At 47.3% G+C, this 16,583-nt stretch overlaps 1 protein-coding gene across 4 annotated transcripts; it reads left to right on the forward strand.

The window, feature by feature from the left end:
* Positions 1-1,648: 1,648 nt before the first annotated feature.
* Positions 1,649-11,603, forward strand: DACT1 (dishevelled binding antagonist of beta catenin 1). 4 transcript variants are annotated; one of them, XM_065063221.1, is made up of 4 exons: positions 1,649-2,134; positions 4,486-4,618; positions 6,238-6,300; positions 8,849-11,603. In XM_065063221.1, the coding sequence occupies exons 1-4, from the start codon at positions 1,790-1,792 to the stop codon at positions 10,705-10,707; spliced, it is 2,400 nt and encodes a 799-aa protein (XP_064919293.1). In that variant the 5' UTR covers positions 1,649-1,789; the 3' UTR covers positions 10,708-11,603. The 4 variants fall into 4 exon arrangements, with proteins under 4 accessions (XP_064919293.1, XP_064919295.1, XP_064919294.1 ...); XM_065063223.1 differs by having other exon boundaries at positions 8,963-11,603; XM_065063222.1 differs by having other exon boundaries at positions 1,650-2,134; positions 6,238-6,393; positions 8,963-11,603.
* The last annotated feature ends 4,980 nt before the right edge of the window (positions 11,604-16,583 follow it).

The following is a 16,583-nucleotide window of genomic DNA, read 5'->3' on the forward strand; positions in this document are numbered from 1 at the left end:
TTTTGTTTTACCCCAAAGCAACTCAGTTCATTTGTTCCCAAATCCCTCTGCAATGTGAATCGCAGCACGGTAAAAAGGAACAATCTATAGAGTTGGTTCATAAAGGCACGTGTAATCCAAACTAAAATATTAACGTAGATGCACTGTGCTGACACAGCTGTGTGGTGACCCAGCTCTGGGAGGAGATCAAAAAGAAATTGAGCTAGTTTTAGCTTCGACCATCCTCTGAACTGATGCGTGTGGCCTCATTTATATTTGGACCAGCATTTAGGAGGGAGCAGGCTTTGTATAAACTGCAGGAGGAAAATGGGTCTCCTTTTTAGAAAGCATTTTACATTGATTTAAAATGACTGTGAAATAATGATCTATGTCAATACAAGCTCTTGGAACAAGGACCAGCACCTACAACAGATGAAGTAGGTGTATGGCACACTGCAAGGTATTGTGTGCTGCAAACAGGATGGGAGTGGGGAGACGAATTTCATCTGAGACCTTTCAATATCACAAACACTCATAATCTTCTGAGGAACAGAGGGAGAGCAAGAAAGGACATTTCATTATGCTCATAATGTCCATGAGAGCGGCTGTATGGCAGGCTCACATCTTTCTAAACAAACCCCATATTGTGAAGGGCTCCCTCAATGCTTTCTTCTTCCTCTTCCATTCCCGCCCCCCCCCCCCCCCCCCCCGAGCAAATGTCTGCAACTCAGTTTTTGCTCTATTTTGATGCTAACATTTTCCCTTTTTTCTTTGGCATCTGCATTTCCACCCCTCCCTCTTTTTGCTGTGTGCCCATTGAAAACCTAATTGCAGATCCCTTGCTGCAATTAGTCTACATGCTGTTATAAAGTTCCGTTCATTATGGCTTTCTTGGCTAGTTGACTCAAGCTGGCTTTGAAGCAACACCTTCGCTGGTACTTTGATCCTTGTGCCTACGCCACGGTCAGCACCCTGGCGTAAGGACTGCCATGTTCTCCTCTGCTTCCCACCTTTCTCTACCCACTCCTTTTCCTTTTAAACGGAAGGAGGGGAGATTCAGACTATACATGAAGAAGAAATTGTTGGCCCCGAGGGTGGTGAGAGCCTGGCCCAGGTTGGCCAGAGAGGTGGTGGCTGAACCATCCCTGGAGACATCCCAGGCCAGGCTGGACTGGGCTCTGAACAACCTGAGCTGGTGAAGATGTCCCTGCTCATGGCAGGGGGGGCACTGAATGAACTTGGAAGGTCCTTACACCCTCATGCCAGGATGTTTTGTCGCCAGCTACATCATTTATGCTCCTGTTTCAGATGTATCCGGCTGTATAAGCTGCATGGCACCACAACGTGTTGCTGATATCCCGTGACTACACCGTGCGGGGGCTCCAGAGGTCATCGCTGGAGTTTTTGGAGAGGTCAGTGGGTACCACGCCCGCGTACCCCACCTTCCCACACCCCGCAAGGCGCGGCGGCGGGGGACGATGGAGACGCGGGGTGGGAGAAGAAGGAGAAGGAGAAGGAGAAGGAGAAGGAGAAGGAGAAGGAGAAGGAGAAGGAGAAGGAGAAGGAGAAGGAGAAGGAGAAGGAGGGCGACCGGGCGTGGAGGGAAGGAGGGAGGGAAGGAGGGTAGGGAGGCGGGCGCGGGGCGGCGGTGGGCGGGCGCGGGGCGGTGGCAGCCGGGGAGGGAACCGGGCGCCCCGCGGCCCATTCGCGACCGGCGGCGGCGGCGGCAGCGCGGCGCTCGGCGGCGCTCGGCAGCGCTTGGCCCCCCGCGGGCAGGGCCTGTCAGCGGCTGCCGCCCCCCTCCCCGGCGATGAAGGCGAACCCCGCGGCAGCCGCCACCGCGGCGGCGGGGCCGGGGCAGGCGGGGGGGCCGCGGGAGCCCGATGCGCGCTGGCGGGAGAAGGGCGAAGCGGAGGCGGAACGGCAGCGCACCCGGGAGCGGCTGGAGGCCACGCTGGCCGGGCTGGGCGAGCTGGAGTACCTGAGGCAGCGGCAGGAGCTGCTGGTGAAGAGCCTCCTGCTGCGGCGGCCGGCGGGAGCGGGGCCCGGGGCGCAGGGTGGCCGCGGGGAGCCGCCGGGAGAGGGACAACAGCCGCCGCGCAGCCTGGAGGAGAAGTTCCTGGAGGAGAACATCCTCCTCCTGCGGAGGCAGCTGGTGAGCGGGGGCGCCGGGGGGCGCCGGGCATGCGGGAATGTGTCGCCGGGGATGCAGGAGTGTGTCACCGGGGGATGCGGGCGTGTGTTGCCGGGGACGCGGGAGTGTGTCACCGGTGGATGCGGGGCGTGTGTCGCCGGGGGGATGCGGGAGCGTGTCACCGGGGATGCGGGAGTATGTCACCGGTGGATGCGGGAGCGTGTCACCGGGGATGCGGGAGTGTGTCGCCAGGAATGGGGGCGTGTGTCACCGGGGGATGCGGGAGTGTGTCGCCGGGAATGCGGGCGTGTGTCGCCGGGGGATGCGCGCCTGCCGCGGTCCCCTCAGGGCGGTGTGACCCGCGGAGGGGCGAGGAAGGGGCCGGGGGCGGCCGCGGTCCCCAGGGGTACATGCCCGCGCCGTTGTCACGCCGGCACAGCGTCCCCAGCCCTCAGGTGAGGGAGCAGCGGCTGCCGGGGACGGAGCCTCCGTGGGTGACAAGTCGGTGGCGATGGGACTTTACCGGCGTTTTGCTCGTGGCTGCACAGTTCCCTGTCGGTTTCCCGAGCCAGGCCGGCGGTCCAACTTCCATTCAAGGCAAAAGAGGCGCTGCCGTTGCCTTGAATGGAAGTTGGGAGCGAGCTCCTGGGTTGCTACCCTGAGAGGAGGCAACGAGTGCAGGATCAGGCCCCTTAAAATAAGGGATGCTTTTGTTGAAAGACGCGCTATGTAGCTGGTGTGGGAAGAGATGGAGGGCGGCATGAAGCAGCAGATCATTTTTCAATGAAAATAGCGTACAGCTGTGCCTGGCGGTCTTTGTGCACGGCTCAGCATTTGCTTTCACCCAGGGAGAAGTTGGACTATGTAATTTATTTGCCTGATTTCTTCTTTTCCTCAACCTCTCTTTTTTTTTCTTCCTTTTTGCCTTGTTAGCCTTTTAACGCAGCTAATTTAGGATTATTTCCTTCTTTAAAAGAGAAATGATTTTGCTGCTGAGAAGGGACTGGCTGCTGAAGAGCTGTAGTGAAGGACCAAGGAGTCATTACTCAAAAAAAAAGAGGGAGGGGGCGGGGGTGGATTTGTGGTAGCACTTTTAATTTGTGCACTTGACATTGCAGATTGGAACCAGATGCGGTGCTTGCTGGGGGAGGGGGGACACTGGTGGCAATCGGTGGTTCACTTCGTTACTGCTTGAACCCATCACCTCTGCCAGCCTGGCTGGCAGCCAGCTCCCTGCTTCCATCAGAAATTTGGGAGAAGACCTGGGATCGCCCCTTTGGTTCTCCAAGGATGGTGTTAAATGCCAACACATCTTCAAACATCCTCCCTAATACTATTAGCGTTTGCTTTCCCTTTGCCTGAGGACTGGCCCACCCCGCAGGAAAGGTTGTCCTGGATTTAATGGGTTTAGAACTAGTCCAGTTCTGAGCATCGAAACTTTTTGCAATGAGTGTAGCAGAGCACCGCTGGGCACTCATCAAATGATGCACTAAAAAAAGAGAGATAAACCTTCCTCCTGCCTCCCTCACTTTCCCCAAAGCCAGAACAATTAAAGGGTATGAAGCTGAACAGATGATGGATAAGCAACATTATAATACACACAGAGAAACTGATTGCGATGACCGTGGGTTAATGAGTGCCTTACAAAATCATTTCTTACTGCACATTTTATGCCATCAAATTACCTTCATAAATAGCCTTAAAATTCATCTCACAGCAATTTTATACCATTATAATGGGGGAAGAGGAAGAATTGCTCTTCCTTCTTGCTGCACTGCAAAACTAATAAAAGGGCTGTGATCCCAGCCCTGGGAATCTCGCTGTCTATATGGTAAACTATAAGCACATAATGTCCAGCAGAACAAGGCGGGTCCCACATTACAGGCACTTGTTGGCAGAACTGTTTCGTCCCATTGTGTGAACAGATGTGATCTTTGGCTAACGATGCTGAGATGGTGAACATCCCCTATTACACTGGCAAAGCTGTCCTTTCACTGAAGTGGCCCGTTTCATGTGCACAGGTCTGGTTTGGCCATACCGTACAACACAGCTTTGTTGTTACAGCTGTGGCCCTGCAAAGTTGCGCTCTGCCAACATAGTGTGTTGGTCTTCCTAAATTATGGAGCGTGCTCCTTATGTAGAACCGGCTGGAAGAGGCTGGAATGAAGTGCCTGCATAATTCTTCAGTTAAGTATTTATCCAGAGTATCTATCTGAAATTTCAGGGCTTTGTTCCCTTTTTTTTTTCAATAAAAGTGTATTGGCAGGGTATTTCCGTAATGACCAGATGGAGAAGGCTGATTGTCTTTGGAGCCCCTTCATTTCTGCTGCACTGAAGGAGCATCATTTTTTGTTTGTCCTCCTATTTTCCAGAACTGCTTGAGGAGGAGGGACGCTGGCCTACTAAATCAGTTACAGGAGTTAGATAAGCAAATAAGTGATCTCCGCCTGGACGTGGAAAAAACGACGGATGAACACCTTGAGACAGACAGTCGTCCAAGTTCAGGTGAGGTCAATATTCAGTGAAATGGAGCCTCCCTTGGTACCTGGAATTAAACTGGCTGTAGGTTGCAGTACTACAGCAGTAAATGTCTATAGCATGTTCACACTCTGATAATTAATGCCTACTAGCAAATTTCACCTACCACTGGAAAGGTTATTGTTTGTAGACAACATAGTCAGGGGAGGATTTCAAGCTTAATTAGATTTTTAGTGTTTGGGACATTTTTTTTTTCAAGGCCACCCACAATTTAGTTCATAAATTTCTAGTTCTTCTGCATATTAGGAAGGAGGCTGCAGGAAAAAATGGTGAGAGGAAGCACAACCAGCAGGAGGAAGATGTCTAAATTGATTTGACAGCCAGAAGGGAACATTAAATCAAACAATCTGATCCCCCATATATTGAATTTTATCCCATTCTAACTGTATTGAAGCCAGTAAGTGGTATTTAACTATGGGGAACCTTTCCTGGAGGCAACCAGACTTTTTCTGAAGGCACTAAAGAGTGGAAAATCCACCAGCTTGCAATTGTTAAAACCATTGCTAATTTCTAACTGGAATTTGTCTTGTTCCAGCACTTTTTTTGTGATGCTTTTCTCCCATAGAACAAGGTCTTTTCTAATACACAGCTTTTTCTCCGCTTGGAGGTGCAATACAGTGTAATTCCTGACTTTTTGTGATGAGTTAAACAGGTCAAGTTCATGAAGTCATTTGTTTTAAGGCATTTTTCCAAGCTCTTAAATAGCTTTATGGCCCCTTTCCAATTTTTCAGCTTTTGTTTTAAACGTGCTGGAGTCAAGGACTAGGCACATTGTTCCAATGTCTTTCTTACCAGTACTATATAGACTGCTGAAGTGAGTTCCCTACCACTGCTCATTAGTCTCTTTGTACATCCAACAATCTCATTAGCTTTTTTTGCCATATCATTAAGTTTGATTGAGCTGCTTTTCCATGCTGACTAAGCCCTTTTCAGGATTATTGTTTTCCAGGATGCATTCCCATTCTGTACACATGCCCTGCATTCCTTATTCCTATGAGTACAATTTGAATTTTGATTATGGTATGTCATATTTTTCTTGAGTAGACCCAGTTTACCAGGAAATTAAATTTTCTGTGTCTGCACATTATTTACCATTTTCCTTCTTTTGTGCCATCCATAAATACCATATTTATCTCCAGAACTTTAATGAAAATAATGGATAACATTGGGCCAAACACTTGGTAAAAAATCTGTAGTTAAGTTTAGATGGAGAGTCTGTCTTGGAAGTATAATATACTATTAAATGAGTGGACTACAAAACGCAGCCTGGATTCTTCTCACTGAAATCTGAAAACTCATGTAAAGGTTAAAACCCCCAAACCCTGTAAGTGTTAAAAAAAGAAAGTTCAAAATTTCATACACTAAGTAAAGTTCTGCTTTTTTAATTTTAAGTACTTCACTTTTAAACTAAATCCTTCATAGCAATCAGGATATTACTAAATTGTGCACTGTTTTTTGGGCGACTGAATAAACTAATTGCAATAGAGTAAGCCAACATAAACACGAGCTCGACTGCCTTTCTAGGGACACAAATGGTAACTTTGTGTAGTCATAACTAATATAAATCCAAACTCTTATTTTTATAGGATTTTATGAGCTGAGTGATGGAGCTTCTGGATCGCTCTCCAATTCATCTAACTCTGTCTTCAGTGAGTGTTTATCCAGTTGCCATTCTAGCACTTGCTTTTGCAGCCCTTTGGAGGCAACACTGAATATCTCAGATGGACGCCCTAAATCTGCAGGTATAGTAAAAGCAGGTCGAATACATCGTACTCCAGGAGGTGGCTTTGGCTTTGGAAATACTGCCTCAGGAGTATCCGGGTTGGATTAACCCTTCTTCCTTTCATTTGACATATTATGCTCTGAAAAGATTCCAGTGCCTGACACATACATGGGTCACAAGGAAGGACTGTTTGCCCTCCACTTGTCCAGCCTGACATGTGAATATGTCACTCGAAACACATGAAAAGAACATGTGAAAATACGACAGCTGCTCTACCCAGTAGAGGGCAGTGGTACCTACACACATAAAAACATTAATCAGCTAATTTCTCGTGGTTTCCTTTAGAGAATCTTTTTTATTAAATAGCAGCTATCAAAGATACCTCAACCGCCATGTCTTCATTAAAGTGGCAGAGTAGAATCATAGAATCATTTTGGTTGGAAGAGACCTTCAAAATCATTGAGTCCAACCATAACCTAACTCTAGCACTAAACCGTGTCCTTAAGAACCTTGTCTCTACACCTTTTCAACACCTTTAAGGAGCTAGGTACAGGTTTGAGGAGGTCAGGGTACATGTCCATCTGTTATTTTGTCAGTTCTTATGGTCCTCAACCCCCAGGTGACCATGCCGAGGTGTGTCCCGCTTTAGTGTAGTATAGGCAAATAGACATCACAAACAGGGAAAAAAATACTTTGTCTCTTAGGCAGAGAGCTGTTGAATTCCCTTGGACACTAGGCTGAAGATGCAAGCCTTAATGTGTGGGATGGTTAAACAGGAGGGCAGCTTCTGTCTGTTGTCCAGGAAAGATACTTCAGTAGGGCTTTTGTGATCAAGCATTATTACTTGCATATTGAAAAGCCTTAGTTTACTCTGGGTTGTGGAGGATGGTTCTAACAATAGTATTTCCGATCTCTATTCTGCTCTTTAAGGTTAACTTACAGTGATTTGTTGTGAATCACGGACAAAATAATTAATGCTTTTCTGACTCTGAAATGGGCAAACACAGCCTGGGATACATTCATTGTGAGATGCTGAGAAGTCCTCTAAGTTATCCTTTGAGCAGCTTGAGGTAATTTAATGCCCCATGTTGTAAGGTATATGTGAAATTCATCAGCCGTACATAAAAAGAAAAACATACACAAGGATTACCAGCAGATTGCATTGCTGATTTTTTTGGGGGATACATCATGAAACCCTAAAACTCTCGTTAATCATGCTACCTCACTTTTAGAGCTGAAATTTCGCAAGCTGGTGTGCTTCAAAGAAGTCTTTCTGGCAAAATTTCCTGACTCTGACATAGAATTTAGTAAACATGGGAAAACTGTGAGACGATCTGGAGGAAGTTCATGCTCCTAACTTTCCTGTTCTTCCTCTCCTGCTCACACAGGAACATCATCTCTATCAGCTAATTTCATCAGCGTTCATGAGACCTCTTTGGAAATAAGCCATAGATAAGTGATGGGCACTGAGCAGTCAAATTTGAGTACCCTGGCTGAAGTTTCTAGCCCAAGGGTAGGAAACAGGACTGACAGCGAGCTGGAAGGATCATTTAGATTGTACCCCTACCCAAGAAAAGGGCACATAAGCTTAAGAAAATAATAGTCTTAGGTGCTTGGATTGAAGGCCTGCTCGTAAGGTTGCTTACCTCCTAAATAAGAGCCATTAAATCTGACTCATGCATCTTGAAACGCACTGGATTTCTCTTACAGAACTCTCTTTGCAGAGCCAAGGCTAGGATGTCAGCTGGATTGACCTGCACTCCTTGTACTTGTGTGGAAAGATGAGCTTGTTTCTCATTCTTTAGCCCCTCATTGCTCAAAAGGAGCATTTGTTATTAGCATTATTTTATATTAAACAATTATGTTGATAGCAGTAGTAGCAATGATAATAATAACAACAACAAAATTAAATCTAGATTTTTTTTTACCCAAGATATGCTTGGAAAAATCTGGAAGTGAAATTTGTCAATAAGCTAAAAAAATTAATCAGACTGTTGTCTGTATTTTTTTATGTTTCCCTTTGGATTTAGCAAAGTAAAATATGAAATACATATGTGTTGAGGCCCACAGTGAGATTTAGAGGTGCCTGTGTAGCATATAAGCAGAAGACACCCTTAAGGACTTCTGGGTGGCTTGGGAGTAAAATAGAAAGCTCTTAGGCAACATAGGCACAGGTTTGGAACCAAAATAAATGTTCTCATCAGGGCTGTATTTTCTATTTTATTAACTATGTAGTCATATTGTGGCAAATCCTGCATAGATGCAGTTATAGGGAGACCTACATAAGAATAGTGCTGCTTTATATTGCTTAACTGCCATCCCTGGTTGCAAGGTTTCTCCTCTTTGAACAGCGCTGCTGTTGTATTGACATTGCATCGTACGTGTAGATGGGACCAGAGTCCTTGACAACACGTGAAAAACGTAGCAGAACTGTCCCTGGCAGGCTCTCTAAACTCTTCTAAAATGCCTTTCAGATCTCATAGGCTGGATGGACTATAATAAGGAAGGCCAGCATGAGGACCAGACTGCAGGCTCTGTCTGTCGCTCTTTGTCCACACCGCACTCAAATTCCCTCGATGTCGTTGCAGATGTACATCCAAAGTACCAGTGTGATCTGGTGTCTAAAAACGGGAACGACGTCTACCGGTACCCCAGCCCACTCCATGCCGTAGCTGTGCAGAGTCCCATGTTTCTTCTCCCCGTGACTGAAAACCCCCAACGAGAAGAGGAGAGGCTTGGTTGTGATATTAGCGACGTTTGTGCCGGATCTGAAACGGACTCGGGAAAATCCACCAACGCTTTTCTCCCACAGGGCTCCTGGCCGGCTCCGTGCCCTTCCACCAGCAAGAGGATAGACGGTTACATCTTAAGCCTGGTTCAGAAAAAGACTCATGCAGTAAGGACTAACAAACCCAGGACAAGTCTCAACGCTGATCCCTCCAAAGGGATCTTGAGGCATGGAAGCATGTGTGTCAGGCAGCCTGCGGGCGTGGTGGCTCATGGTAATGTCGTGAACTTGAAGAGCTCCAAGCAAGCGTGCTTGCCTTCTGGTGGGACCACCGCTCTGGACCATGTGGCACCCTCTCCGTTAAAGCAGAGGCCGAGGGAGCCGGCGAGTGAGCAGCTGGATAGTAGGAAGGCACCTTTGCCGGCGGCTTTCCCACCCAGCGCGGCGAGCGAAACTCAGAGCAAGCATCTGCCGAGGGGCGTCAAACCAGCACCTCTGGAGCTCAACCGCAATGCAGTGGCTGCGGTGGGTGATGTCCCCAAGGAGAACGGCCAAGTCTTTGCTGCATCTCCCAAAGAGAGCCCGGGGAAGCCCATGGTGCTGCAGCAGGAAAACAGGGTCAGCCAACCTCCCAAAAAGGTCCTATTGAAGAGCAGCTTGCAGGCAGCTCGCTCCTCATCGCCTGCCATTGAGGAGAGGCCCTCGCTGGATTTCAAAAGCGAGGGATCTTCCTCTCAAAGCCTGGATGATGGGTTGCTGGTGAACGCCCAGTACATACCGGCCCAGCAGCAAAGCGTGAAACTTCACAAAGGCACCCGAAACGTCAAGATTTTGAAAAGCTCCGCGCTGAAACACAGGCCCCACCTCGCCAACGGTCTGGAAAACAATTCACAGACCTTGCGGGAGAAAACCAAGCCGGTTGGCAAGAAGTGCCGCTTTCCCGATGAGTTGGATACAAATAAGAAACTGAAAAAACCCTCCTCGCGGGGGAAGAGAGGCAGCGGCTTGCAGCCCGAGTCAGGTCTCCAGGGCCGGCAGGCTGGCCTGCACAAATCCGCCGTCCGATCCCATGGGCATGGCCGAGAGGTTGTGGTGGCCAAGCCCAAACACAAGCGGGCCGACTACCGCCGGTGGAAGTCATCGGCGGAGATCTCCTACGAGGAAGCCCTGCGGAGGGCGAGGAGGAACCGGCGGGAAGGTGTGGGGGTCTACTCACAGGTCCCCCTGCCCTACGTCAGCCCGTACGCCTACGTGGCCAGCGACTCGGAGTACTCGGCAGAGTGCGAGTCCTTGTTCCATTCCACCGTGGTGGACACGAGTGAGGACGAGCAGAGCAACTACACGACGAACTGCTTTGGAGACAGCGAGTCGAGCTTGAGCGAGGTGGAGTTTGTAGGGGAGAGCACGACCACCAGTGACTCTGATGAGAGCGGGGGCCTTATTTGGTCTCAGTTTGTCCAGACGCTCCCCATCCAAACGGTGACGGCACCGGAGCTGCATGAAAATGCGGCGAAGGCCTTTGTCAAAATCAAAGCCTCCCATAACCTCAAGAAGAAAATCCTCCGCTTTCGGTCGGGCTCCTTGAAGCTCATGACAACGGTCTAGTGAGGTGACTTGGTGGAATGTATCTGCTTCTGCTTTCGGAAGCAAGGTGCTTTTGTGTACATATTTCCACAGATTTTTTTGTTGTTGTTGTTTTTATACAAATATTTAAAACTTAAGGTAAATTATGTCACTTGTCTTCAGAACTTGGGTGGATACTAGTGCCTTTTATGTGGAAATAAAAGACCATTATACTCATTTAAAAAAACACAAAAAACAAGCATGACACTGCCGTTTCAGTGGTGAGCAGCCTCCAGTGCATGCTATCAGAAGGCTATGAAAAAAGGCTAATGTTTCTGGAAATGGATCATCCTTGCCTAGTTTTTCCAACTCTGGGTCTTTTAGAGGCTATTGACAGCTTAGAGTCATAAGGTTTTAGGGAATAAGCGTGGGGGAGTGTGGGTGGTGTTCGTGTTTTTGGTCGTCCCTTTCTGCTGCTCCTGTTGCCACATCTTGAACTTCTTCCTCCTGGCCGTCTGGCCTGTGTTTCTTTCTTTTCTTGATGATTCTCTTCTTGAAACTCACCCCTGTCCTCCCCCAGCCTTCCCCCACCAGAAAGGGCTCCTGTTCTATCTGTCTCCAAAGTTAAGTCGCCTTCTCTGGAGAGCGCTCTGCTCCCGGCTCCTGGGAGTCCCACTGCGGATGGCGGTGGTGTTCAGAGTAAACCGTTGGAGCAGCTGACCAAGGCTTAGTAACTTCAGTATATTGTGTAAAACTGCTTTTGGAAAAGAAAAACATATGCATGTCACGTGCATGAGTATCAGTAGTTTTAATATTCCTGTTGATGTCCAATTTACTGTACATCATCAATGGTTGTTTTTATATATATATATCATTGTGTAAATTAATATAACACATCATATGCTGTAATAAACAGTCTGTTTTAATACTTTTAAAAAGTTTGTTACATTGGTGGACACCCAGTGAATGGTTTTATATTGGCATTGTCACCACTTAGATGTCTCTTTGATATGACCTATTCATGTTCCCTGCATTTAGCCATGCAGGAATTGGAGCAAGTTTAAAATGTTGCTGTGGGTATGACTTGTGTTTTGAGGGAACTGGATTGTCATGGCTCCTCTTGTTCTTCCCATAACTTGCATTTTTTTTAAGGGCAAGCTGGGGTTTAGGAGCTCAGAGGCATCTTCAGGTTGTTGCTTATGGGCATCTCATGTTGCGGAGCAGATGGAAATGTAATATTAATCCTCCTCGCTGTCAAGGTTCTTGCAGACTTTGCTTGGTACAACACGGGGGCAGATGGTAGTTTTCTGTAACTAAATAGATTTGTGTAATGCAACAGGTGTCCCTGTAAAATGTCCAGTAAATGAATCCCCAAAAGCTCTGTGCTCTGGGAGCTGGGCTGGGTGGAGGTGACCACAGACCTGCTGTCCCTGGTGCCCTCGTTAGGTATGGTAGCTGACTGTATCACAGTGCTGATGAAGGTTATGGGAAGAAGTGACAATTTTGTTACCCACTGGTGTCTGTTCTCAGCCTCTTTCTCCCCATAGGACTGGAGGTGAGTCTCTGCTAGCAAAGGAGACAGGAGCTCACTGTAGACGGCACTGCTCCCCTTTGCAGCAACAGCTTTGGAGCTGCCTGGTGGAAAGGCTGGAGGTTTGTGGTCTATGCATGTCTGACGGAGCAAAACCAGGAGATGAGCTGGTTTCTGCAGGTTCATCATCTGCTCTGGCGTCCTTGAAGTGGTGGGCACACACCTGCCGTGGATGCTGTGACTGGTATGAATTTCAGGGATATGTGTGCAGCCTGTCCATTCCATGGCAAGATCTGCTGAGCAGACACCTTCTTTGCGGCTTCTCTGTGTCCTTCCTGCTGTCGTCACCCACCTGAAAGGCAGAACAGTTTTTTTTCTCAGGTTTCCTTGCATTGCAAATGTAAGAAGGAGAGATCCACACAGAATTAAATGTCTCTGGGAGCAGCTTCTGAGACAGTAGTAACACTTTTTCTAAGCAGCAGTTTTGGTTTTTTAAGCTGCAGTGTTGAAAATACCTACCTATAAAATGTCTCTCGCATTTTTTTTTTCCTTTTCTTAATAGGGGAATGTCAATTTCTGTAAGGATTCTTGCAGTATGGTCACAAGGATCTGGATTCACTGACCCAGAGAGTCCTTGCACTTCTATCTCCCATGATACAGGAAAAGCTCTAATGCGCCTTATCTGGTCATAACTCTCCCATTGCTTTACTCATCGAAAGGCACCTATTTGTGTGTATATATATATATATATATATATATATATATATATATATAAAATATATTGATGTAGAATGATTCATCCAGAAATTACTGGTCAATGGCTGCCACTGGAGAGAGGGGAGAGAAGTAATATTCATTATTAAACATGGCACTACTAAGGCTAAGCAGCAGTTTAATGCATTCCCATTAATAACTGATGTGTGTTACATCAAACAAAGGGAATGTCAAGAAGCTTGTCGAAGCTAGTAGTTTCTTTACTAGAATATCTCTTAATCATTCCACATAATCTCTCTTTGAGTGAGAAAAACACATGCAAATCCCTGTAAATCTCAAAGGTGCAGGAGAATAGCAGAGAGGATCTTCAGACATGCACTCTGTCTCTGGCTGTAGTGGAGCTGCTGGTGGGAGGACAAACCAACGAGTGGCTTTGGAATGGTGAGTTTTTAATTGTGGTGCTACAGCAAGTTGTCTCATACCAGGCGAGGGAGGCTGGCTTTCAAAAATTATCTGCCGAATAGTTTCTTTTGTGATAATTGTGTAAAAAGGAAATAACCACCTAAATATCATTAAGACTGTATCAGCTGCGACCACCGTATTCTTCCGTATTCCTGTTGAATAGCTTAATACCAGATGGGGAAATGGGCTGATGCTATCTCCATCTTAATTGCATCCAAGTCTTTTCAGTTTGGGGAAGCAATTTTCCTTTTCTTACAAGATTTAGGTACACATCCAGAATCCTTTAAACAAGCCCAGTTTTTCTTCTCTCTACATCCCACCTCCTCCCTTTCTTTCTTTTTTCTTTTTTTAAATTAAAGACCTTACAGTGCTGGAAATGTACTCAATATAGTCCCAATACACAGCACGCATTCTCTTTTCTGGTTCTGATTTGAGAAACACATGTAAGTTACTAAGTTTTTGCAACGTTAGGTTGAAAAACATCTGCTAGTCTTGGAGACCAGTTGCATATCTGGCACTTCTTTAAGCTACCTGGCTTTCCAGCTCCACAGCCTTGAGTCCTTGCCAGTGTATTTTTCATAATGTTCACATTTTAATTATCCCCAGTGTTTATGGTAGTCTGTGGAATTTTGAGGTGGCAACATTTGCCCTCAGTGCACTGGGGCCTGTTTCAAGGTGGGGGCAGGCTGTGGCGGGGAGGTTTGGGATTAGTTACACCTGTGCTCCATATATAACTCAAGTGCAAGAAAGTACAGAAGCATATGCTTAACATAAAGCACAAGAGCAGACCCCTTTAGCTGGATTCCTTGCAATTCGTGTGAAATATTGTGGCTGGGCATCTCTAAATTGCCATCTCTCTCCCAGTGCAGGGAATCAGCATCATGCAAGCTGTGAGGCGCTGTCAGCTGAAAGGGGTGATTCCATGGTTCTGTAGGGGCTGTCTGGCTTCCAGCAGGCTTTTTTTGGGTCTGCCTTCTGCTCCCCAACCCCAGCCACCAGCTGTGGGTCAGTGGATTGTGAATTGAGCTGTGTCTGGTGTGCGCAGGGTCAGACAGAGGCCCTGGCGTTGCGCCCAGACGTCCCAACTGCGTGGGGCCTCCTGTTGTGGATATCACGCTTGTCGTGAAAAATTCCATGTGGTGCAAGGATTTGGACAGCTGGGTCTGAGGGAAGGTGGCAATGGAGAGTCCCGTGAATGGGGTGGTCTGATCCTGATTCATCTGTATGTCCAGGAGAGGCTGGAAGAGGAGGTGTTTCAATAAGTTGGACTGGGCGAAACAGAGTTGTCTGAGGGACTATGCCTCATTTCTTCCAGTGCTCTTTAAATGATCAAGGCCATTATCAGCATTGTGAGTTGCTGAGGTGCTGTAGCCTTCTGGCCAAGTCCTGCAAGCGCCTTACTGGGACAAGGGACAAGCTCCGGTCCCCCAGGTCTCTTTTTGACTTCCCATAGCACAACCTCTGCTAGCAGAGAGCCTGTAGGTCCCAACTCTTCAGCTTTGCCTGTCCTGGGGCTTCAGAGGGAACCTGTCCATCCCTTTCAAGTTTTCTTCTGATTTGGGGTTCATCCTGGATAAGGACTGACAGCAGATTCTCCACAACAGAGTTGTTCTCCACAACAGAGCCTTGACTAATCCCAAATCTCTGTGGGCTCTGAGAAAGGTTAGACGCTCTTCAGGTGGCAGCCAGCAAAGCAATCCCTGAGGGACCTGCATCCTTTTTTTAGCCACAAAGGGCAGCAAAGGCTTTTATTACCTGTGATCATCACTTGGCAGATGAGTGGCCACACTGGGCATGGCTCACCCTCAGCATGAGATTTTTGACACAGGAGGGAATGAGGACGTGAACATTTTGAGGAAGCTGAAACAGCTAAAGACATTTTTTTATAGCTAACTTCAGCATCTAGTATGTACCTTTGGAGTAGCCAACAATAATACATCCAGCTGAGCTGCTAGTATAAAAAAACCCCGAACTATTCGCAACTCTGCAATGTCCTGTGCAAAGTGCAGAGGAGATACAAAGACTGCAAACCAGCAGAGACAATTCATAAACCCCAGGTCTATCCTTCAAACTGGCTTTTCTCCCGAATTTCTCTGAACCTCCAAGGAATTGTATTGAGGTTCCTTGCACGGTACGTTTCTTTCTCTACCTAAACATTATAAATGGAGCACTGTGGTGAGACACAATTGCTCTGGGGTTTAAAAAATTCCCACAATGCTGGAATGAGGGGAGATATAAGGAAACAAGTGGGAAATCCATTGAAAAGAGATAATAGAAAGTGCTCTTTTACATGGCAAGGGATTTGCTGCCACAGGAAATAGTGAAGCAGATATAATACCAGCAAGTTCAAAGGGGTTAGAGAAGGTAGGAAAGGATGTGTGCTCTACCATCCCAGTCAGCAACTGTGGGTGCTAGGACGAGTGTGAGGTGAATAGACTGGAGATATGGGCCAGGCTTGCGTGGTCCCCCTAGAAATTGTCTTTTCCTGTCACTGTTGAAGCATTGTTAGCTGGAGAAGATGTACCATCCTGTCGACCCAGCAGACCAGTTCCTGTGTTCCTATGATCTTGATGTAGCTGGTGGGAGTTGTCTATGCAATTGGATTTCCTCACTCTTTATTAGTCTTTTGTCCCCCCCAGCTGCTGCCGAAGATGAGTTTTGTGTTGCTTTGCAAAGGATTTCACCTTGCAAAGAAGTTCAGTTTGCATGCTTGGCTGACAGTGGTATGCATTTATTCAAACTGTGGACATGTGTTTCTGGTCACTCTTGTCCTATGGCAGAATAATTTCATCCACCCTTTCACACGGGCAGTCTGTGCCAGCATCCTCTGTTACGGTGAACATTGTCCCCCTGTAATGCAAGCGCTGTTATGGACATAGTCATATATTAGCTTATGGTGGGAGTCACTGTTGGGCAGAATTTTTACATCCTACAGTTGCTTCTAAACTGAAGGAAAAGTTGATGACCTCCAAACTGAACGAACCATCCTAGTGACAGGGTGCTAGGTATCTACTGCACCCTGCCTTGGGACTTTGCTGTCCTTGGAGAGTGTGTCTCTCCCTCTGACCGTGCCTACATTCCTCCTTTTTTTTGGAGTAACAGAGCAGCACGGAAGCGAATTCCACGGTTGTCTCCACTTACTGCATAGTGGTTTGGACAGCAGAGCAGTTTTGGTGCACACTAGCTAGATGCCTTTGGATCATTAACCCAG

The sequence above is a fragment of the Columba livia genome, chromosome 5 (assembly GCF_036013475.1).
Source record: "Columba livia isolate bColLiv1 breed racing homer chromosome 5, bColLiv1.pat.W.v2, whole genome shotgun sequence".
NCBI classification, from domain to species: domain Eukaryota; kingdom Metazoa; phylum Chordata; class Aves; order Columbiformes; family Columbidae; genus Columba; species Columba livia.

Excerpts from the sequence above, each read along its gene's own strand:
- DACT1 (XM_065063220.1), top strand. The coding sequence starts at position 1,790 with ATGAAGGCGAACCCCGCGGCAGCCGCCACCGCGGCGGCGGGGCCGGGG. Across the intron at positions 4,619-6,237 it reads AGACAGTCGTCCAAGTTCAG|GATTTTATGAGCTGAGTGAT; the intron begins GTGAGGTCAATA and ends TTATTTTTATAG. Across the intron at positions 6,394-8,848 it reads TGGACGCCCTAAATCTGCAG|ATCTCATAGGCTGGATGGAC; the intron begins GTATAGTAAAAG and ends AATGCCTTTCAG.